Consider the following 23008-nt stretch of genomic DNA (forward strand, 5'->3'; position numbering starts at 1 on the left):
TTGACCTCTTGTGATCTTGTCAATGGATTCTGTTTCCTATTTGTCTGTTATATGCGGCATATATGTTCCCTGCATGATACTTTCACAGTAGATGAGTAGAATGCTTGCATATGGTCTGTTCATTGGGACATATTTCTTCTGTGGATTCTAAGAAGATATTGTTATCTCCCAGCAGATGTCATGATCTTTCTGCTCTCACGAGGCCATGAATGATCCATTTGAAATTGTGGACGTGTGCAATTGGTTGTGCTGATTGCTTCCAAACAATCTGAATGAAGAAGAAAAACAAAAGGAGAGAGGGCATATGGTTGCGATGCATCTAAATTTTCTAACTTTGACGCGAGTTAACAATTTGATTTGTTCTTTAAGTAGCTCATTAGCATGTTCGGTTTGGGAATTAGTCGTTCATAAACAGTGAGCATGGTTATGTTCACGTCACTTGTTAGCCATTGCAACATGTATTTGCAAGGGTAGTATGTTAACATTATTCCACCTTAACAAGTGCCCCCTTTTACTGATTGTGACGGAATAAAAATTTCAATACGTAGGAGGCTGTTAATTAACTCATTTTGACTATGTAACTACTTAGAAAGTTAGAATAGTTCCATGTAAATTTTGGAAATTGTCATACTTGTTATACATGAAGTAGGTTCTGTGCTTGTCAAATTAGTTTGGTTCATTTGGAGTGATACTTGTATTCAGATGTAATTACTGTGTTTTGTTGCTTTTTGTTCTGATGTTTAACATCACTCGTGTAAGTTCTGTTGCATATTTGTCTGTTATGTGCATTATCATATAGGATTTGTGCAAGATACCCAATTTTTTTTTTACAGTGGAACGCTTGCATTTGGCCTGCTCATTTGGATATGTTTTTGCCTATGAATATATGAAGCAATAAGTGGAAATTATATTGTTGTCTCCCCAATAGATCTCATGATCTTCTATTCATAAGAATGATCCAGTTGGAATTGTGGATTGGATACATTCAGTTTGTTGTCGATTCCTTCGTTGGGCTCAAAAAATCTGAAATAATAAAAAAGAGAGAACGTATGCCTGCAATGCATAAATCCTTTCTAATTTCAGTGTGAGTTGACATCTTGAAATGCAATAGCTCATTGGCCGTGTTCAGTCATAAATTGACACTGAGCATAATTATGTTCAGTGTCTGCAATTGGGGTTGTTAACCGTTGCAATTTGCAGCATGGATTTGACAGATTCGTAAAGCCAGTATGCTCCAACATGATATCACCCTAACAAATGCTCCCTTTATTGATTATGCTGATAGCTACATGGCAGTTAATTAACTTTGAGGTAGGATGTGATGGAACCATTTGGATTTGTTCCATGTAATTTTTGGGACTTGTCATATAGAAACATGAAGTAGGCACTGTGCCTATCAGTTTACTTTGAATCTTAAGAGCAACTTGTATTCAGGTGTCACTACTGTGCTTTGGTGCCCCTTTTCCTGCTGTTTACCATAGCTCATGATTGGTGCATTTGGAAACTTGAACAAACAATTGATCTAAGGCTGGCTTTGGCATCACAGTGGCCTAAAATAAAAAAATTTATCTTGCTAATTCTTGGTTTGTTAAGGCGCACCATTTTATTTTCAGAGACGTCAAAATATTCAATTTTCTGTCTGCTGCTCAATTTCTGCAAGCCATCCTTAAGATAACGACTTTGTTTTCATAATTCGAGTTGACTTTTCATCCTGCGTTGCTAGAGCGACTCTACTTCTGCAAACCTGCCTGTGCTTTCATTATTCAAGTTGACATTTCTTTTATGCTCTTGAGGACTCAACATTTTTTCATTGCATTTATTTCTCTTATGAAAATCTCACAAATATTTTTCCTTCCAAATTCTACAAATATCATATTGGGCCTTGGCCTATTCTTTTATCCAGGCCGGCCATTCCCTTCTTTTCTTCCCGGGCTTCGTCCCAGCCCAACACCAGGGAGTTCGAGCTCGGTCTTTGTCTTCGCTCACGGTGAGCTTGGTTCATTCCAAAACCGCTGCCATTCCATCCAAAGTTGAACCCCGTTCTTGAGCTTCTACAAGAATCGATCCTTCTTGTTCTTTTCACCTAATCACTAATCAGTAGGTACCCAGGTTCGCCGGATCATCACTGGAATCCATCATGACGGATGCTTTCCCGTCGTTCCTCTTCTGCTTGGCAACCGACGTCGCCCCACTCAATCTCCTACCACAGGCTGCTACCGACCGCGCCGCTGTGCCAACACCTTTGCGTTGGCGTCTGAAGTCTCCCCATCTTATTCCTGTTTCACCTAAGCCGCCGGTGAGCCACCCCCAACGTGCTACTCCTAGTGCCGTCCTAATCGATCGCCCCTTCCAGCCTTAGGGCAGGCATCAGCACAACAGGCGCCGAGGTGGAGCGGGGGAGGAAGGGCGACATGGTGGGTGACCGACCATGGGTAGGAAGGGCAGGGCGACATGGAGAGGTCGTTGGGTGGTGCGACGGGTGTGGCATCCCAGGACCACTAAGTCTGGAGTGCTACTAAAAAATTACCTACAAGATTGCCGAACCCTAAAAATAATTCGGAAGCACTTTTTTTCTGTAAGTAGAGATATAATTAACCAACCAATACAGAGCAAGAGATAAAAAAAATATCATCACACTAATAATAATAAATATTTTAGCAAGAGAAACATGCCTCAATCATATAACTATGGCACAATGAGACAATTAGACATCAGAACAACTAAGAGATACTAAACTGATATCACAACAAAAAAGACAAAAAAAAAAATGATCATGCATAAGTCTTGCTGCTACTCATCTCACATGCTAGATGTCACTTCAAGCGTACCTGGAAAGATAGCGAGAGTGAGATTCAAAAATCTCAGCAAGTAAATTGTTTTAACAAGATATTTAGCTATAATTAATTAAACATTCATCTTTAATAAAGGTAATATGCTAAACAGGTTAACAATATCTAAAAAATATAATAAAGAATGACAGTACAATATAAACCACATGCTACCATCCACTAGCTATGATTTGCCATCACAGTACCATCCAAAACGGTAGCCTTCCTTGTAATATGAAGAGACAACATCGATGTAATTAAAATAAAGATATATATATATATATATATATATATATATATATATATAATCGTACCTATTCTCGGGTAACTTATGGTGTTATACTAGTATGATCATGACTGTCGGTGGATGAACACCGCAAGCGGGAATCTTGAGGGACCCCTTTTTGAGATTCGGCCGGGGGGCTGGTCCTGGATCTACCTCGTACGTGGGGTTAATGCGTGTGGGACTTAGGCAGGATGAATCATCGTTGGCTAGTATATTATCAATGCTCTTCAAATGCATTTCTCTAGATCTCTGTGTTACAAGGTTTTGGGCCCTATCTTTCTATCTTGCTCTTCTGTTGTCCGAAGTCTCTTGGTCAGGTGTGTTTTTCGGTCTCTTGTTGGCTTGTTTTTCCAGGTCTGGTCGTCAGGTCTCTTGTTCGCTTTCTACGAAGAGCTCCCCCCTTTTATCAACTGGGGGGAGGCCCTCCAGGGAGTGCCCAGAACGGGGGCACAAGTTCCCGTAAACAATAAATGGAAAACAACCATCATGGGTCTACAGTTGATGTTACAGAGGGTTGAAAATGCATCCCTCGAACGGTCTCGTCGGTTTTTACGTCCCAACTTTAGCAGGTGCAGGGGGGCCCACCGGTCAGCCTCTAAGTACCCTTTCATGCCCGTCTGGTCAGAGTAGATCTGACACGGTCTGATACAACAGGGCGATAGGCGATAAGTCTCAAGCCCATCGACGATATCCTCAAGCCGTCTTTCTTCTTGGGCCCCACGAAGGGACATGCGATGGGATCCGCCGTATTAATTGTGCCCATGCCTTCATGCTAGGCGGTGGCAGGGGTTGACGTATTCAGTACGACAGGCGTGGGGGAGAGTGGTTGGATGTGACCACCCATGCTCCCTATTAAATGCAGCATCGGGCCTCCCACCGATCGACACCTCATCGTGGAGTCCCTGCAGGGCCCATCGGCGTAGGGCTTCTCGGGTCCTCGGGGAACTCTGGGTACTCGGGGACCAACTGCTCTTGGCCCTGAGCGCCCACTCCCGGAGCTGGCTCTTCTCGGGTCCTCGGGGTACTCTGGGTACTCGGGGACCCACTGTTCTTGACCTCGAGCACCCCCTCCCGGACCTGGCTCTTCTCGAGTCCTCGGGGAACTCTGGGTACTCGGGGACCAACTGTTCTTGGCCCCAAGCACCCCCTCCCGGACCTGGCTCTTCTCGGGTCCTCGGGGCACTCTGGGTACTCGGAGACCAACTGTTCTTGGCCCCGAGCACCCCCTCCCGGACCTGTCTTCCCTCGGGCCCTCGGGGAGGTGGTCCCCGAGGGAAGGCGCCATGTGGCACTGCGCAGTCCTGGTGTCGGGACTCGGAAACCCCTAGATCCCATATCACCGACAGTGACTATTAGACATTGACATAACTTTCAATGCATAGGATTCATATGTATGACATTCTTTATGTATAGCTAACAACATAACTTCCAAGATATGCATAATACTAAAAAAATTGCATACTATAATAAAGAATAATTGTACAGGGACGCATCCCCACTTCCTTCACTTCTTAATTCAAAATTCAATTAAACTATGAAAAAGTAAATATTAAGGCATCAAACTCATGCATAATCGAAAGACATAACATCAACATAGGTATACATGGCATGCTTTGCATACAAGGAATATAAATTGCAAGAAAGAAGATATATCCTACTTCATTTACCTTATAATCCAAGAAAAACATCCAAACATTTGGAAGGCAGAAAGCAAGTAACATGCTCATATTTAATTTGATAAATTATTAATAAGTGCGGCATTTAGAAGATGGAGATAACCAAATAACAAGTTGAAATGTAGACATCCACTACATTCACTAGGCTTCACTGGCGACAAAGGCGAGAACTAGCTGCGTTTCGAAGCGGCACCACCTAAACAAGTACATAATTAACATAAAAAACAGCAACAACACACAACAAAAACACGCTTCCTACACCCAAAACCCCCGTGAACACGACAACTGAGGTTTACATAAAAACATTGACCACTAAGCTCGCAAGACGTGGAGTGAGAACTTCCACTAACGGGATCAAAGACCAAAGAGCAAAGCAATGACATACATACTAACTCTCGCCGAGTGACAACACCGATTTAGCAATTACTCCCAATCCGTTAATAAAAAAGAACAAGACTAATGCCAACGGAGATCTATTGACGTGTCCTACAACTTTCATTTTAACCATATGGTCAAATTTGGCACCTATTAAAGCTCAATTTATAATGAATCGTTGCACGCTAAATGGATCATCAAAACACTAATCCGACGACGAAATCAATCGTCCTCACACACATCTACAAGCTTCTAAAGACTAATTAAAAGTCACTTTCACAGGGAGAAAGTTGAATCGATGACAGATTCGATGATTCCTGTGAAAACCCCTGATATTTCCTTCATCGTCTTTCTTCTTCTCATTCCTCTTCACCTTTCTTTCTTCTTTTCCTTTCTTTTTGCTTAGTTGACCCCTTGCCTCCAACCCCCTCCTCGGCCGGGCGACGCTTCAGCCAGGCGACACAATGTGGCTGAGCGGAGCTCTGGCTGGGCGGGGGTGGGGAGGGGGTGTGGGCTAGGGTGGCGACACGATTGGGTGGTGGAAGGATGATGTGCTAGGCCGGTGACGGTGGTAGTCGGTGACGTTTGGCGGCGGGACGGTGACGACGGGTTGGACCGACGATAGAGGTAGCGAGAGGCGGCGCTTGGGTTCTGATGGAGTGGGAGCATCGGTCGGTCTGGTTGGGATTAGGGTGAGGATCAACCCCCTGATTTAACCCCCTACCCTTTCCTTTCTTTTATCCAAAGATCTATATTTATTGGGCTCACTATGTCTTCATAGAGTATCTAAATAGAACATTAGATAGCAAAATAGAATAATTTCACATAGGATATTAGATAGCAAAACAAAATCATCTCAACAAGCTCCACGTATCCACTGTCTCTAACGATCCATCTAAGCTACATATCAAAAAGTCAAATTTATCCTAGTCCCGTGGTCAATATCCAGAGGTGGAAGAAGGTGAGGCGTGGAAGGAAAAACAGAAGACGAAGGTGAGGTGCGGTGACAAGAAATTTTGCTCCAAGGAGAATTTTTATGAAAGGGGTGACCACTACTTAAGTTTCTAGTGGTCAACCACCACATAGAAGACCCCTTTTGTCTCATCGTTGCCGAGCAGTCTACCTTAAGGCAATAAACTGATCACTAATTAACTGTGGAGCGGCAGCTTTTTGCGAACCATCATTTGATCTCTTTTGGATGCAACTTACTAGGCTAAATAATGTATTTAATCATCAATCATTGAGCTATTAACAATGGCTACGTCTTCGTCAATCCCAGCTCAGCTAAACATAAAAAAATGCGACTAGTTGGTACCATGAGTCTTATAATTTTCTGTTCCCTAAAAGAAATAATATTCGGAGGCATGTGTTTCATCTCTGCCGCAATACAACACCTTGCTTCATCCACTGCTCTAGCAACATAGCGTTCCTCTTTGCCACCAGCTCAGACAACTCCGTCTCCAGTGCCCTTCAGCTTTTTTCATCCGTGTAAGATCTCCTCTCTTCCTTTTGTGTACGATAGTTCCGGCAGTTTTCCCGACTGCCACTCTGGAAGCGGATGTTTTGGCGCCTTAGGGCCTCTGGTCCGGATGCTCCATTGGCTCTGGTCCGTAGCAAGGGCGGTGGCCAATGATGTCGAGGCTTATGTCGGCTCGAGTGTTCGGGTGGCCTTGGGGCTTCAGGTGGCGCTTCTACACCGAGCAGGGGTCCATCAGTTCGTTGTGTTGGAGCAGCCAGAGTCAGGCTTCACAGTCGAGGATGTTTGGCCTGAGGCACCCTCAACGCATATTTGTGCCACCTTGGACGGCTTCCACCTTGGAGTATGAGTGAGGCACGGGCGACCTGCGACACTGCGTTTCATGTCAGAGAGCGTGAAGTCTAGCATTCGTGGGACTTCGAGTTCGAGAGTTCAGGCTTTGTGCCTAGACATCTCCTCTGGTGCACTACCACCACCTTGGCGGCCTCCTCGTTCGAGCATCGCTCCGTAGGGACAGTCGCCGTGTGAGGATGATGCTTCGCAGGATCGACCTTTTGAGGTGTAGTCCTTAGTAGGCTTTGCTTTTTTTATTTCTCTTCTTCTTTTGTGGGAGGTTGGAGATTCAGTGTGTTAGCCACTCCTTTCATATATATTATGACTCTACCCTCAACTCTCTGGTGAGCTCATGTTTCTTTCGTGCTTTGTGTATTTATCTGTGTGTTGTGCTGGCGTACCTTTGGGCAGGATTCGCCCTTTAAGGTTCAACGATCGGAGCAACAGGAAACTTCCCCTATGCTCTAGCTGCCACCTCTAGAGAAGGGCGCAGCATGTCTGGATACTCCGGGCCTATGCGATCCTTCACGCAGTGGGAGCACTTTGTCCTTCCTCGCGATTCCCAAGGACGCTTGGACCCAAAGGTGGCCGCTGATGTCCTTGTGAAGGAGGAGCCGGGGGACCTTTCCACTTCTTCTTCGGCGTTCGATCCGAGTTTTGTAGGGGTAGACGAGTGGTGGATGATCTTCGAGGTTGTTGCCCTGATGGAGTCCCAATGTTTTGTTCTCCCCTGTGACTTTGACGGGCTATTGCCATCGGACATCCTTGCGGACGTCATGGCCTGAGTCGAGGGAGAGGATGCAGAGGCAGATTTTACTGCCTTTGACTCGTACCATTTCCAGGTGGAACCCTCAGCTCCTCAAGTTTGAGGGGATTATTTTTTTAACAAGCCTTCGTGCCCAGGGTACCCGCGTCTTCCAGCGGGGTTGTTCGCTCCGAAAGCTGGGGCCAATCCTCCTCATCTTGTCATACTTCAGGGAGACGTGGCGGCCTAGCGCGTTTGCTAGGCATAGATTGACTGTATGGTATATCGCCGAGTGTAACTTCTGTACATATGATACATGAGTAGTAAGTAATGTGTTAATTTTATTGCTTGTTTTACTCGCACTGTAACACCCAGTTTTAAAGGAATAAAATTGGGTACAACATATGTATGCCAGGATCAAGTTTCATACAAGCGTTACATCATCAGTGTATCATCACAATGCCATTATTACAGTAACGTTAATAACTTATTTAAAAAAGACCCGAGGGTCTAAAAGAAAACACAGCGGAAGAAGAGAGCTTTAGCGCCAATGGGTATTCCATCTTTCACAGGCGTCAACCGGGGGCACAGCAGCCTAGAACAGGAGCTCCAGGTCGAAGTCGTCCTCATCGAAGGATGCAGCTTCATGGACGACTTCTGAACATCAGAAGGATGCAAGAAAGGGGAAAATGGGTGTGAGTACAAAATGTACTCCGCATGTGTGGGAAAACATGCTATGGGGCTAAGTCAAGAAAAGGTTAGACACTGGCTAACTGCTCTAAGCAACTATGACCTATGACTTCAATAACATGCATCCTATTTATTAAGTGTGAAGACACATCTATAACAAAAGGGATGACTCATCGGATTTCATCTGACTACCAAGACTAACCAGATAGTCCCATTATTCGGTTACCCGACTATCCATACCAAAACTCTGATCCTAGCTAATCAAGAAGAAGTTCAAGCCGCTCTTGACTGTGAGCACGGCTGATCCGATCAGTTTGATACTCTGTAGAGTTTGCACAGCTTTTCCCATGAGTTGTGATTCCTGTGTTGTTTCACATTTCTAGGGTGTGAAGTCGGGATCTCACTAGAAGGCCTTTCCAAAGATCCCACTGATCTGTAGGCACCCACTGAGGTTTCATCGCTAACAGACGATTCCATCGTTGCAGAAGCCCCATCTTGTGCCACTCAATCGTCCATTGGTGCCCACAGAACCAGAGGGGAGGCTAATTAGTTGGCCAGTCCGTACCCGTATAGACCTCGTGGTTGTGAGAATTAGCTTGGTTATATGTTCAAGAACTGATCCTTAGGATCCCACACAGGAATAACCACAAACATGCTATGCAGCACCGCCTCAAACCAACCATCCAGTTAAGATCCCTATACTATATTGCTACAAGATTACCATACCCGATTCTTGTTGCATAAATATTAGTCAAGATTAACATTTACCCAACTATGACAGCACTAGCATATCTACCCTTTCTTAACCATGACTCATCAAGGACGACAAGGAATAACCATACAAAAGCTAGTAAACCCTAACATGGAATTCCAATTTTGATAAGCATGCAATGGAGGATAAATAACTACACATGAATCCTAAAATAGGAGCAAGATGTTTAAAGACACTTGCCTTCAGCTGAGGGTTGCTCGAAGTCTTCACTTGCAGATTCCCGAACTGATCACCTCCTAAACGACATACCAAAAAAAGCACACAAAGAAAACTATAAAGATCAGTACACCAAATAGTACTAAATCTAGGTAAAACCCTATAAAAAGATTCTACACGTCCCTACGAACATTTGTGCGTAAAAATCGCCCAAATCGGAGCTACGAGCAAAAAGTTATGAGCTTTTGAAGTTTCAGGGGCTTTTCTGCAAATTTTACTTATTTTCTGGGAATAAACCGATTTGTATTTATACTGAAAATCTTATTTATGACATCATAATCAAAACAATATTTTTTTCGAATTCAAATTGATTTAGAACAAGGGTTTGAATTAGAAATTGAAAAGACCTTAGAACGAGAATTCAAATTTAGAAATTGAATCGAATGGAAATGAACTGGATTGAATTGGCGAAGCGATTGAACTGGAAAGTATTCGAATATAAATCAAATGATTCGAATTGCATTTGAATACGAAATCAACGAATTCGACAAGGATTTGATTGAATAAGGATTTGAGATATTTGAGATTAAATTCAAATAGGAGTATTTGAATTTAAATCTAAACTTGGATTTGGCATTAATTCAAATAAGGGTGTTTGAATTAGGAAAAAGGTTTGAACCGGAAACCTTAGTATTTGAGAGAGGTTTGAATTCAAAGGAATTAAATTCAAATTGAATTTTAGTTGAAAAGAATCTAAGAAATAGATTTGAATTCGAGAGACATTCAAATTCGTGTCGATCAAAATTAATTAGAGATTATTCAATTGAGTAATTGAATTATAATTTTGAGTTGGATTGGAAGATCGATTTTCATGGATTGATTTGGATTAGGAAATTACCGAATGGAATTGAAACGAATTCAAATTTGAGAGATGTTTAAATTAAATCGCCACACAAAGAACCATACGAACCAGCCCTACTTCCTGAGCCACGACCCACGAGGACGTAAAGCACATGAAGCACAACAACGACGACCATCACCTGCACAACATATAGCTCCTAGAAAGTGAGAGGTCGTCGGTGAAGGACTCATCCAAATGCAATGGGTCAGCAGCATCAGTGTGAGAGGACAAGAATACATAAGTATATAGTAGTATTAAGCATGTAACTATAGATGTTTTTTTTACCTTCTTTTTTGATTTTATCTTTTTGTGCAGGCATGCGGAGAGACTACTATGGTAGGATTTAATTTACTGTGAGCATTTCATAATAATATGCTTCATTGTAGTAAGCTCAATTTTGTTCGTGAATGGGTCTTCCTTGGAATAATTCTGTCCAGTAATGGTGATGCATAAGGATCAAAAGTATTTGAGCTTTCTACATGAATAATGCTATTTTTGATCGATATCTTCCAGACTTGGACTTGGACCGCTGTAGTCGAACGGTCAGAAAGCGTACACAGAGCAAGCCCTCGCCTCAACAAACCACAAACATCTTCAGTTCAGAACTGGACGTGGGCCAAAATGACATGGGCACATCAAATGTTCAATTTCAGAGAGGTATTCCGAGGCTTAGAACCCATATCATATAGACCAGTAAGAAGATTTTCCGGTAGGAAATTCTACATTAGTACAGGGCATACAAGACCAAGGTCCCATGCATCACGCACACACATACACATTGTGCTACAAGTTACAGCTCGGGGGTGGGGAATTTGGGCGAGAAAAGCATTAGTAGCAGGGCCAAAGACATAACAACAGTGAAAAGAATCGAACTCCCCTCGAATTGCTCTAGACTTACTATGGTTGAACTAGCACTGCATTCTTTGGTTGTTAAGATCTCTAAGAGAAATATCGATCCTAAGGTGACCAATGTTCTTCAAACTGTTTGGATAAAAATCTTTGGGCTTCTTGATTTTGCTAAGGAGGAGGAGTTGGTCAAGGAGATCACTTCTCTTGTGGCAGAACCAGTGGTTGTTGATGACTTCAGTCTCTTGAAAGGTGGCCCAATTAGAGTAAAAGTGAATTTTAGAAATCCTCTGAAGATAAGAACTACTGTAGAGATTTTTTTTCAATAAAATGGGCAAAGATATTACATTTGTGGTGAAAACTTTTGGGGGTAAAAGACAGGAAGATGGGCCTTCCAAACCTGACCCCAAGGAACAGGATGATGAAGAGGAAGACTATGGCATGGATGACATGTCTTCAAATGAAGATAATAACCATAAAAGGGGAACAAAGGAGGAGGGAAATCCTGGCAAGAAGACTCATCCAAGGGGGGAAATGCAGCTAAAACTAGGAAGTGTAATTATTTGATGGTGACTGAGGTGACAAGTTCCTTGGAGGAGGTGACTCCCATTGCTGCTTTTGACCCCAAGGAGGGGGCTATTGTAGACTCTTCTGAATTCAAGAATTACCTAGAGGATGATAGAGTAGGTGTGGTTGGGAAGGATGATTCTGAAGGTAAGAACTTGGAGACCATGAATGAGCACCTGCATGATGGCCTATCCCTTGCTTTTTCACAAGGTAAGGTGTCAGCTGAGGTTAACTTCACAAGGTAAGGTGTCAGCTGAGGTTAACAACAATTCAGACCTCCAAAATCATCTGGAAGGGAATGATGATGTGGATTTATCCCTGAAGACTCTTTTCAATAAGGTGCACTTGGAATCCTTGGTTGGGCAGCAGCTTAATGATGTGCAGTTAGACCTTACTCAAGGTAATACATCAACTGAAGTCAAGGGGGGTTCAAAAGTTGATAAGATTTCTCAGACAGAAAGAATGGATGGTCAAATTTTGGTGCATAGCTTGGAAGGGCCTTACTTGTTGGATGCTGCCAAATGGCCATCTCTGGAATTCCAGGATAAACATGATGTGAATTTGGATGTGGATCACTCTGCTGTTGTATCTAAGGGTGGTCCTTTCAGATTACAAAAATATTCTTCTCAGAAAATAAGGAAGGTCATGGGTGATCTTGATGACGGTCTGGATGGTCTGGACCTTGAAACCAAGCCTATTGATGGTGGAAGGGGCAAGTCTAGGGGTGATAATGCTGACAATGATCAAGGGTGGTCTAAGCCTGAGATAAAAAAGGCTAGGAAAAAGGGCAAGCAACACCTTGTTGCCACTAGATTCAGTTCAAGAGTCCCTAGAGACGGTGTGCCTATCCAAGAGAAAGCTATGACGAGGATGAAGATTAAGAACTTAGAGAACAAAGGTAATCCCCCTTCCAATAACCCCTTTACTATTCTTAATAATACCCCAGATGAATATATATGTTCTGTTATGAATAAGTTAGATGTAGATGTAGATGATTCTAAGGGTATCATATCAGCTTTTAAAGCTGAAGAATTTGCTAGAGCTGTCATTACTGAAGCTAACTACAAAGCTTACCTTCAGTCTTTAGCTGACAAAGTTGTTAGGGATGAGGAACAACATTTGGCTGACTTGACCATGGAGGTCATTGATAACAGCAAGAGGGCGGTCTCTGACCATGACCTAGCTAGTGACACAAGGGGTGTCCCTCACATTTTAGATTCTATCAAATGAAATTCCTTTTCTGGAATGTTAGGGGGTTGGCCAAAAAAGCCAGAAGATGTCAGATTAAAGAATTGATTAAGCAAGATAATTTAGATGGTGTAGGGTTACAAGAAACTATGAAGTCTGATTTTGATAGCAAGGAGCTATCTCAATTGGTTAGTGGTGGTGATTTTCATTGGTTTTGGTTACCTTCTAGAGGTCTCTCGGGAGGGATTCTATTTGGCATCAAGGGTGATGTCTTGGAAATTGAAGATCACTGGATTGGGGAGTTCTGTATTCAAGTAACCTTGAGAGAAAGAAGATTAAATGTCATGGAGCTTGATAACTGTGTATGGGCCTGCTAATCATGATTTTTCTGCTGACTTTATTAAGGAGTTACATGTTATTTGTAATAGAGAGGTGTTGCCCCTAGCTTTTGGAGGAGACTTTAATTTGGTCAGATCCATGGCGGATATCAACACAGGCCACATTTACAACAAGCTAGTGGAGTTGTTCAATGAGTTTATTGATCTTAGCCACCTCATTCAATTAAAGAGGTCAGGGGGAAGGTTCACTTGGACCAATAAACAAGATAATTTGGTCATGGTTAACTTGGACAGAGTGTTGGTCTCCTATGGGTGGGAGAGCATTTTTCCTTTGAGTAATGTGTATAGTCTAACCAGGGTGGGTTCAGACCATTCACCTATTGTTCTAGACTTAGGATTAAATAATTCTCCTAGACAGAGGTTCTTTTTCTTTGAGAAACAGTGGTTGTTGAATGATGGCTTTAAAGAGATGGTCTCACTAAAGTGGAGTGGGTGGAGAGAGAAAATGCATGAGCAAATCTATTCCTGGGATAAGTGACATGGGTGCCTAACTAAATCAAGACAATTTATGAAAGGATGGCAGTTAGCCCAGACTGGTGACAATAAGAAAAGGAGGATTGAGATCAAGGCTCTGTTATCTGATCTTGATCAGAAAGGTGACTATGCTTGCCTCAATGTGGAGGACTAGAAGCTCAGATATAGGTTGGAAGATAAAATGGAACACTTATATCTGATGGAGGAGATCTACTAGCAGCAAAGAGGGGGTCAGGACTGGATTCTGCAGGGTGATAATAATACTGGTTTTTTCATAGATGTGCCAATGGTAGAAGGAGGAAATGTATGATTAGCTCTTTGGAATATGAAAATGGCATGATCTCAAAGCAGACTGATCTGGAGAAGCATATTGTAGGTTTCTACAAAAATTTGTTTGGTTCTAATGCAGAAAATCAAATTCATATCAAAGGGAATTTCTAGAGTATGGACCATCAGGTCCAGTGTCAGGATAAAGAGTACCTGATCAAGGAAATCACTGAAGAGGAAGTGAAGGTTGTGGTGTTCAACATGAAAATGGATACTGGACCTGGTCCCAATGGGTTCGGGGTTGTTTTTTAAAGAAATTTTTGGGATGTGATTAAAGACGATCTTATGGATATGGTAAGAGATTTTTCATGCTGGGAACCTAGATCTCAAGAGATTGAACTATAGGGTTATTACCCTTCTTCCTAAGGTGAAAGATGCCATTAACATTAAACAATTTAGACCCATCTGTTTGCTGAATGTGGATTACAAGATTTTTACCAAACTGATGACTGACAGGCTCAATACTCTGGCTAATAGTCTTATTAAATAGCAGCAAACAGCTTTCATAAAAGGGAGGAACATCTTAGAGGGAGTAGTGATTCTGCATGAAGTGGTGCATGAACTTAAGCATGGGAAGAGACAGGGTGTCATCATGAAAATTGATTTTAAGAAGGCCTATGATAAAGTTAGATGAAACTTTTTGCATTAGGTGCTGGAGAGGAAAGGTTTCCCTCCCTTATGGGTTAAGTGGGTTATGCAATCTGTTTAAGGGCGGTAGGTTTGTATAAATGTGAATGGGCAAAGAAGTTCCTATTTCAAGACCTATCAATGGCTAAGACAAGGAGATCCTTTGTCACCATTGCTGTTTAATTTGGTGGCAGACATTCTTGGGGAGATGATTGAGAAGGTTGTGGATAAAAGTTTGATCTCTGGGGTGGTAAATCACCTTCTACCAAAAGGTGTATCGCACATTCAATATGCAGATGACACTATTATCATGATTGATGGTTGTGATCAGTCTATTCTGAATTTGAAGATCATTCTGTACTGTTTTGAGTGGCTGTCAGGTTTGAAGATCAACTACCATAAAAGTGAAGTTTTTGTTTTTGGGTTTGATCAGCAAGGTAAAGAAAGGATTGCTAATATGCTAAATTGCAAACTGGGTGTGTTTCCCTTCAGCTACTTGGGTGTTTCAATTTCTGATCATCTTTTGGGTGTCAGGGCTTTTGACCATATAAACCTAAAGCTGTATAATAAGCTTGCGCCTTGGAAAGGAAGATATATGTCTTCTGGGGGGAGATTAGTTCTAACTAATTCAAGCCTGAGTAGTATCCCTACACACAACATGGGTTTCTATCTTTTGCCTGCAGGGGTGCATAGAAAAATGGACTCTATTAGAGCCAACTTTTTCTGGCAGGGTGCTGATGAAAAGTTTAGATATCATATGATGAAATGGGAAGCAGTGTGAAGGCCTAAGGAGTATGGTGGGCTGGGTATTGCAAATACCAAGATCTTGAATAACTGTCTGCTAGTTAAATGGATTTGGAAGATTGTTAAAGACAGTAAAGAGACCTGGTGTTAGCTTCTCAAAGCCAAATATATGCTTGATGGTTCTTTCTTTACTTCAAAGAGAAGAGGGTCTTCTCAATTTTGGCAAGGGTTACATAAAGTGAAACACCTTTTCAAATGAGGGGCTTTTTATAGGGTTAATAAAGGAGACAAGGTTGCCTTTTGGAAAGATATATGGCTGGGAGAGACTCCTCTCCGTACATAGTTTCCTTATCTATACAGGTTATGTGCTAATCCTGAGGTGTTGGTGGAGGACTGTGGTGGGGAGAATCACTGGGATATCTTGTTTAGAAGGAACCTTAACCCTTGCGAACAAGTGAACTTACAAAAATTGTATGAGAAACTCCAAGAGGTTCATCTGAATGAGAGTGATGATGAAGTGTTTTGGGCCTTAGACAAATCCAGAAATTTCACAACTAGATCTTTATACAGATTCACCACCTTTGGTGGTGCTTTCAGTAAGGGGGCTGAGCTGATTTGGGGTACTAATCTTCCTCTGGAAATCAAGATCTTTTTATGGCAGGTTTATCATAATAAACTGCAATCTGCAGATGCCTTGAAGAACAGAGGATGGAAAGGAAATGTGAATTGTTCTCTGTGTGGTCTTCTGGAAACAACTGACCATATCCTTTTTAATTGCCCTTTAGCCTTTTTTGCCTGGTGTGGTCTCAGAGAATGCTTTGAGTGGCATTCTCAGGTGGTTTCTATGGGTGATTTTCTCTCCAATTGGCTTGACTTGCATTTTAAGGGTCCAAAAAATCTAGGTGTTTCCCTTTTTGCAGGATTTGCTTGGGCGGTCTGGAGAGTTCAAAATAAGATGGCTATAGAAAAGAAATTTCCTGCGCTCCCAATTGATGTCATCTTTTCCGGGATTTCATATTTGCAGAGATAGAGGATTCTTCTCAGTTTGGATGATAGGAAAAAGGTGGATGCTGCCATGTCTAGCATTATACAGTGGGCTTCTTCTTTCAAAAGGAATCAGGTGTTGATGTCTGATGTGGTGAAAGTTTAACTCCTGCTATGGTTGTCTCTGCATTTGACCTTACGTTGTTTGGTGCTACTTGCTCAGGGGCAAGCTGTAGATTAGCAGTGGGTTTATTTTGCGACCTGTTCCTTTGCTGTGCTGGTAGTTCTAGCTACCTTTTGTTTCGCTTTTCGCTCTTTTCCTGTACAACTCTATTAGCTTTCAATAGAAGCCGAGTGTTATCTCGTCTAAAAAAACTCCTCTCGAGTTGTGGAGAGTGGAGGCAGTGTTCCGCCGGTGTTCTACCCTCTGTACACGCCGGAGGGGTCAGCGTTTTGAACAATCCACGGGTGCTCAAGAACCTTGTGAAGCAGAAGCCGGTGCGCTGAGTCCTTTACGAGCATCTGCACACAAACATTTGGTGAGATCCAGCGAATGCCTATCTGAATTCTGAGCAACCATTTCTGGTCGACATTGAGACAGGTAAGACGGAAACCTCTTACCTGTGAAATCAGGTCCTTCGCGGCAGGAGAAACGAATGATTTCAATGGAAACTTCAGGTCAACTTTCACTATCCTGTACGTAAGTAAATAAGACAAGTTTCAAAAACAAAAGTTGCTTAGAAGTCACAAACGAGAAGGCTAATGATTCACAAACAAGTGGAACTGGTAGTTTTTTATCCATGAGGATACTAAACATATGCCTTGATCGATGTAATTTGTGGTAGAGTTTGTGCCTAGGATTGCTAGGGACCCGCTATGCGCCACGGGAGAACGAGTTGAGCTACCTCGGTACCTATGTCCTAGGTGGTGGGTCAAAGGGAGTACAACCAAACAGGAGGCAAGTGGATATTGACTAGCATGAGTTCACACATGCTGCAATGCACTTTATTGGTGGCTATGCCCATTTTGGCTTTGCACATATGTGGTTACTAGTTGAAGGAAAAACAGCTGACTAGCTGAGTGTGATTTGTTACGATATGATGACGGGAAAGGCTGAAGAATTCAGTTTTTGCGAGGGTTTTCTTGGGGCCTCACGTGCAGTAGTTTTCAGAAAGAAAAGAAGCGCCTGACATGTAACAATCATATTTATTCTGTGTCCTGTATTCAGACGGGGACGTGTTCTGACTTATGACCACCAACAATAATATACGTACGTGGAAAAGCAGGAGCCTATGCATCCATTTGGGATTTTGGGTGGGAGGTTCATAAAATTCAAAAACACGACGAAAAACTCATTACGCCGTTGCCGGGGATCGAACCCGGGTCACCCGCGTGACAGGCGGGAATACTCACCACTATACTACAACGACTTTGTTGGCTCAGGTGTAAGATAACTTAAAGAGAGTCGTGTCATAATCAATGAAAAAGGTAGATCACCGATGAAGGACTTCACATAAACAATTTGCACCGGCCACTCCACCTTCAGCCCATGAGGAACAGGAGATCCGCTGCTTTCTTAAGCACTGAACAGATTAGATCATAGCAATTCAGAGTTAAATCATGTAGTTGAATTACGGATGCAAATCTGTTAGAACTTGTATCATGCTAATGTTCAGTCTCTACCTCATAGGACACTTCACTGTCTCGGCTTCAGATAAGAGCTCTCCTCCACTGACAATCAACAAGAAAGACTGTTCATGTTACAGGAAGGGAACATTAAATTGGCACAGCCAAGAAATCCCAGCAGTACACATCTTTTGCAGGCATACGGTTTTCAGTCGCTGGTTACATCAACATCTACAAAGCCTTTTTGGCATGGAGATCACCCTCCTGTGAACCTATCAGTTGGGGTGGTTGTATGGAGTAACAGGTAACAAATGAGAGGTAAGCGCCGCTTACTACAACATAGACCTTGAACAACACAGATGAAAAAAATGTTAGGTACAAGCAGATGCCTGTCAAGCCGATTATTGCGAAAAAGTTTGCCAGGCACTTCGGTGTGGATAAATCTCCTTCAGATCCTTCGTCAGGAAAGTGGCCCTTCACGAAAAAATCTGACAGGAGTTGGTCCTTCTGCCTGAACCTCTCTATCATCCATTCGGTTACTTCATCCTCTGATGTGGGGATGTCACAGAGCTGAACAGTTCTGATATGGATGTGGACTTCAGAAGGATCGACACCATATACATTGTCAAGAAAATCTGGCAGTCGATGCTTGTATGCGATTGTGACATCATAAACTGCATGAATCAGCATGTCAGGAGTCAAAATATCAAAACGAGTAAACATTCCTAGCAAAATACACAGCAGTACATAAGAAACAGAAAAGAAGCTTCGAAAATTACAAAGCAGTTCAGAAATCGAAATGTTTCAGGTTTTCAGAGAATTCAAGCATATGTGGTCCTAGCCTCAAAGGTTCATGTACTACACAGTTTTGGTCAGTATCAATGACAAGATATTTTGGGAATGATATAGTACATACAGGTTTGGCCACTACTAAACTAGACCACAATGAAACTGCACAACAACCATTACTGGCTTGTTTGGTTCGTTTTGTAAGAAACATATGCACCATTTCATTGGTCCTAGCCTCCAAGGTTCATGTACTACACAGTTTTGGTCAGTATCAATGACAAGATATTTTGGGAATGTTAGTACATACAGGTTTGGCCACTACTAAACTGGACCACACTGAAACTGCACAACAACAATTACTGGCTTGTTTGGTTCGTTTTGTAAGAAACATTTTTTAGATAAAGGAATATTTCTTATTCCGACCTCTGCATATTACTATGCACGCAGTCAACCAATATTACAAAGTTCAATGTAAAACCTGGCATACCGAGTGGAACAACAAAAGTAAACATATGCACCATTTCATTGGTCCTAGCCTCCAAGGTTCATGTACTACACAGTTTTGGTCAGTATCAATGACAAGATATTTTGGGAATGCTAGTACATACAGGTTTGGCCACTACTAAACCTGACCACGCTGAAACTGCACAACAACAATTACTTGCTTATTTGGTTCGTTTTGTAAGGTACATATGCACCATTTAATTAACTCATTTATAATTAGATTACTAAAACAGTGAAGAATTTTTTTATCCTCTGCCAGGAATTGATAACCCATGTAATTGCTCCATACGATCTATTTAGAAACTTTAAGGGTGCTAAGAAATCCTATACTGTCTTTATGACCTACTCAAGACAAGCAAAGCAATGTCCCGCAAATCGAAAACAAATTTCTTGAATTAACATTATCCGTGATGAACGCAAGTCCTAAAACTCAAGGATTGGACGATTAACTATACCTATTGTAGGTTTATAGTTATTTGTTCATAAAGATTCTGCTGCAAACAGAAAAAGAAGGAATCCTCTAACAACAGAGTCGCATAATGTCATGCCAACACATGTAGCATGCACACACGTGCACAGAATGAGAAGGGGGAGGGGGTGTTCACCTGCATCTAAGGAACTCCTCAACTCTTGCAAACAACAAATGAACCCCTTTGTCTTTGGAAGAAGGACATTTTCTAGCTTAGGCAAACCATGCTCTGAAGCATACTCTTGACTCTTGATGCACTTCTTCTCACTAAGATGGAATCACAAATCAGCAAAAAGGTAAAGGAGGAAGAATCATGCGCATACCATAGAATGACAAGCAATATCTAGACCAATATATAAAAGCAATTTCAAAATGGCAGTACATCAAACAAAGTTTGGTTTGCCGTTTGCCAATCCGTAACTGGAAATTCATAAGATTGAAAATATACATGATTACTATATTTTCCGTTCATCCATGTTGATTGTACAAAATAGATGAAAATGAAAAATGTATTTCACAGATAAATATGCCTTACGTATAATCTGTGCCTTCGGGAAAAACTGCCAACCAGATAGGGTCTCTGGGGTTCTTAAATTTTGATAGTTTGTTCTGGATAATTGCTTCATCAATCTCCCATTTCCGTTCTACTGGGATAAACTCAAATATGTGAAATGCCCAGCTAAAAATAGGCAATTTCATCAAGCTGCTCTTAAGGATGTACTTGATATATCCTAAATGCCCTTTCCTCAATGCAAGATTCCACAAGTACATCCAGTCAACCTCGGTCCTGTGATTTGCAAATAACAATACACGCCTTTTTGGAGGCACATTTTCACCAGAGAAAACCACCTTGGTTTTGTTGATCTTCTCAAACAAGAATGGCCATAAAGATAACCACATTCCAAATAGAAAGGAAGTCGCCTTTCGGCTGTAATGCACACTGAACAACCGTACAATGAAAGTAGTTATAGGGGCTAAGTAAACTATCAATAGGAATGCTGTTGACAGTATTATTGCTACGCATGCTACACCACGGCATTGTCTCATGGGGGTCAATGGACGGTGCTTTGGTCCACTGTTCATAATGGGTCGGCTAACATGATGTACTTCCTTCTTCTCTCCACTGACATGATGCCCTTGGGAACCACATGAACCATTCATCTTTAACGACTAGAACTGAATCTTTAGCGCAATTTGAAATTTCAAAACAGGGCTAAAACCCAGCACTGCTCAGATTATTTATACATCATGTAGGGTAGGAGAAACGAGAACTGCAAAAAATCAACATTATTGATCAGATGTAAGCATACTGTTGCCATATAATACTTAAGAGTTAGCATAATTAACTTGAAAGAAATGTCATCACTTTGATTTGATTCCATCAAAAGCTGGACAATATTGGAAGATGAGCACCAATCCACCACCTATACTATACCCATGTTGTAACATGACATCACTGTCAACCATGCATATCAGTGGGAAAACACACATATTTGCATAGACACACCCAAAATTTCCGACTATCCCGTCTTCTCCATGCCTCTATGCATGAGCATGCACACTCACGTACATGTGGATGAATAAGGTGAGTATCTATCAACTACTGGCAAACTTTTACTCTGACATCAAACTCTCGATTCTCAACAGGATTAGTGGCTTTAGGGCATTCTTGCAAGTTGCGACACTTTATAAGACACAGAAATCATTGTACCGGTTCAACACCTTCCAGCTAAACTCTAGTTCCCATGGATAATCATCAAGCAACAACCACCCACTCTGCTATCACACTGTCAGATCTAAAAACGATTCAGGGCTTTAGAGCATCAGTATGAGCCACAACGCTCCATAAGATACAAAAATTAATGCACAAGACCATCAGCTCGCAGCTAAATTAATTCTACTAACAAGACCGAGATATTCCAAAATGACATGCAACCGTCTATGTCGTATTGCGCAGCATCGTCCCAGCATATGCAAGGACAAATAAAAGATTCCGTTTTCAGGCAACAAGGAATAGATGGATTAGCGCAGATTGGGCTCCCAAACAATCATTCATGTTCATGCAATCCATATATGTTCATAAATAATTGGCGGTTCCCTATGGCTCCACAAATCTATGAACCATAGAATTGCACCAGAAAGCCAATCTGCTTATGAAAAGTACCATCGAGACAATTGCATAAATAATTACCCTCCCCCATTCAAACATAGCAGAAGAACCGCTGTTCCCTGTTTGGCTGTTCTACATGTGTTCAGAATTGACATGTCTACATACGACTAACAGCAAAACTTCAGCCTCTGCAATGCTTATGGTACTCCCTCGTGTGGCGACCCATGGCCAACAGTAGTTCCACCTCCGTATTAGAATCAGAGTAATCAAGCGACTCACGGCGATACACCTAACCTCATCATGCTTGCTTAGTTAGCTCACGGAGCGGAACCAATCGCTTAGCAAACAAACACCGAAAAAAAAAGAAGCAAGCACCAATCAATAATCCTGGAGACACGAACTCGACCGGGATCCCAGCATCGCCGAATCGTCCTCACAAGACACGGACCTCGAACCTTAAGCGATAGAGACCACCGACTGGCCGCCGCGCAAAGCGTAGGATTGCTTGAAAGAATGAATGAACGAATGGCAACAGGTTGCGGAGATGCAATACCAGGGAGGAATTCGACCGTCGCCGGCAGCGGGCGGAGGGGCCTGGATGCGGTCGGGAATTTCGATGGGATCTGCGGGGTCCTCCCCTCGGCGCGGAGGGGGGGCAGGGGAGCACGAGGGAATCCCGGGTCGCAGCACCACGCGACAGAAACTCGGGGCAGACCGGACCGAGGCCGCGCCCCGGGGGAAGCCGTGTGATCTCGTTCATGGTCCCCTCCACTCCTCTCGCCGTCCCGCGCCCACCGGTGGTCAAGCCTGGATTTTCTTCGGTTGCCACGGCGTTGTCAGAGTTGGGGGCGGGGCGACCTTGCGCGGGGCCGGGTGTCGTGATGGGTGCGAGTTGGGGCTAACTTTTTGACGTTTCTGCGGAAGCGGCCATTCTGTCCGCGTAGAATGGTTTGGTCGTATTTGGCCCAACAAAGTGGTAGTATCTAGCCGTAGGACTTCGGACCCATGATCCTCTTTAAAAAAAGACAATTATACCAACGAAATCTGTAGTTGCAATTCGACCCATGAAAGTTGCAAAGGGAGTACGAAAACAGTATACTGTCGAATACGGTCTTC

At 42.5% G+C, this 23008-nt stretch overlaps 1 protein-coding gene and 1 non-coding gene across 2 annotated transcripts; both read right to left on the bottom strand.

Annotated features, from left to right (window-relative positions):
• Positions 1 to 17752: 17752 nt before the first annotated feature.
• On the bottom strand, positions 17753 to 17824 carry TRNAD-GUC (transfer RNA aspartic acid (anticodon GUC)). Its single transcript has one exon. It is a non-coding gene; the product is annotated as a tRNA-Asp (tRNA).
• A 279-nt stretch (positions 17825 to 18103) lies between these two features.
• On the bottom strand, positions 18104 to 22591 carry LOC133922054 (probable 1-acyl-sn-glycerol-3-phosphate acyltransferase 5). The gene is made up of 4 exons (XM_062367215.1): positions 22446 to 22591; positions 20318 to 21053; positions 19919 to 20049; positions 18104 to 18694 (listed from the first exon to the last, which is right to left on the bottom strand). Exons 2-4 carry the CDS (start codon positions 20941 to 20943, stop codon positions 18252 to 18254), a joined length of 1200 nt encoding a protein of 399 aa, XP_062223199.1. The 5' UTR covers positions 20944 to 21053; positions 22446 to 22591; the 3' UTR covers positions 18104 to 18251.
• Between the last annotated feature and the right edge of the window lie 417 nt (positions 22592 to 23008).

Source organism: Phragmites australis, chromosome 1 (genome assembly GCF_958298935.1).
Source record: "Phragmites australis chromosome 1, lpPhrAust1.1, whole genome shotgun sequence".
NCBI lineage: Eukaryota > Viridiplantae > Streptophyta > Magnoliopsida > Poales > Poaceae > Phragmites > Phragmites australis.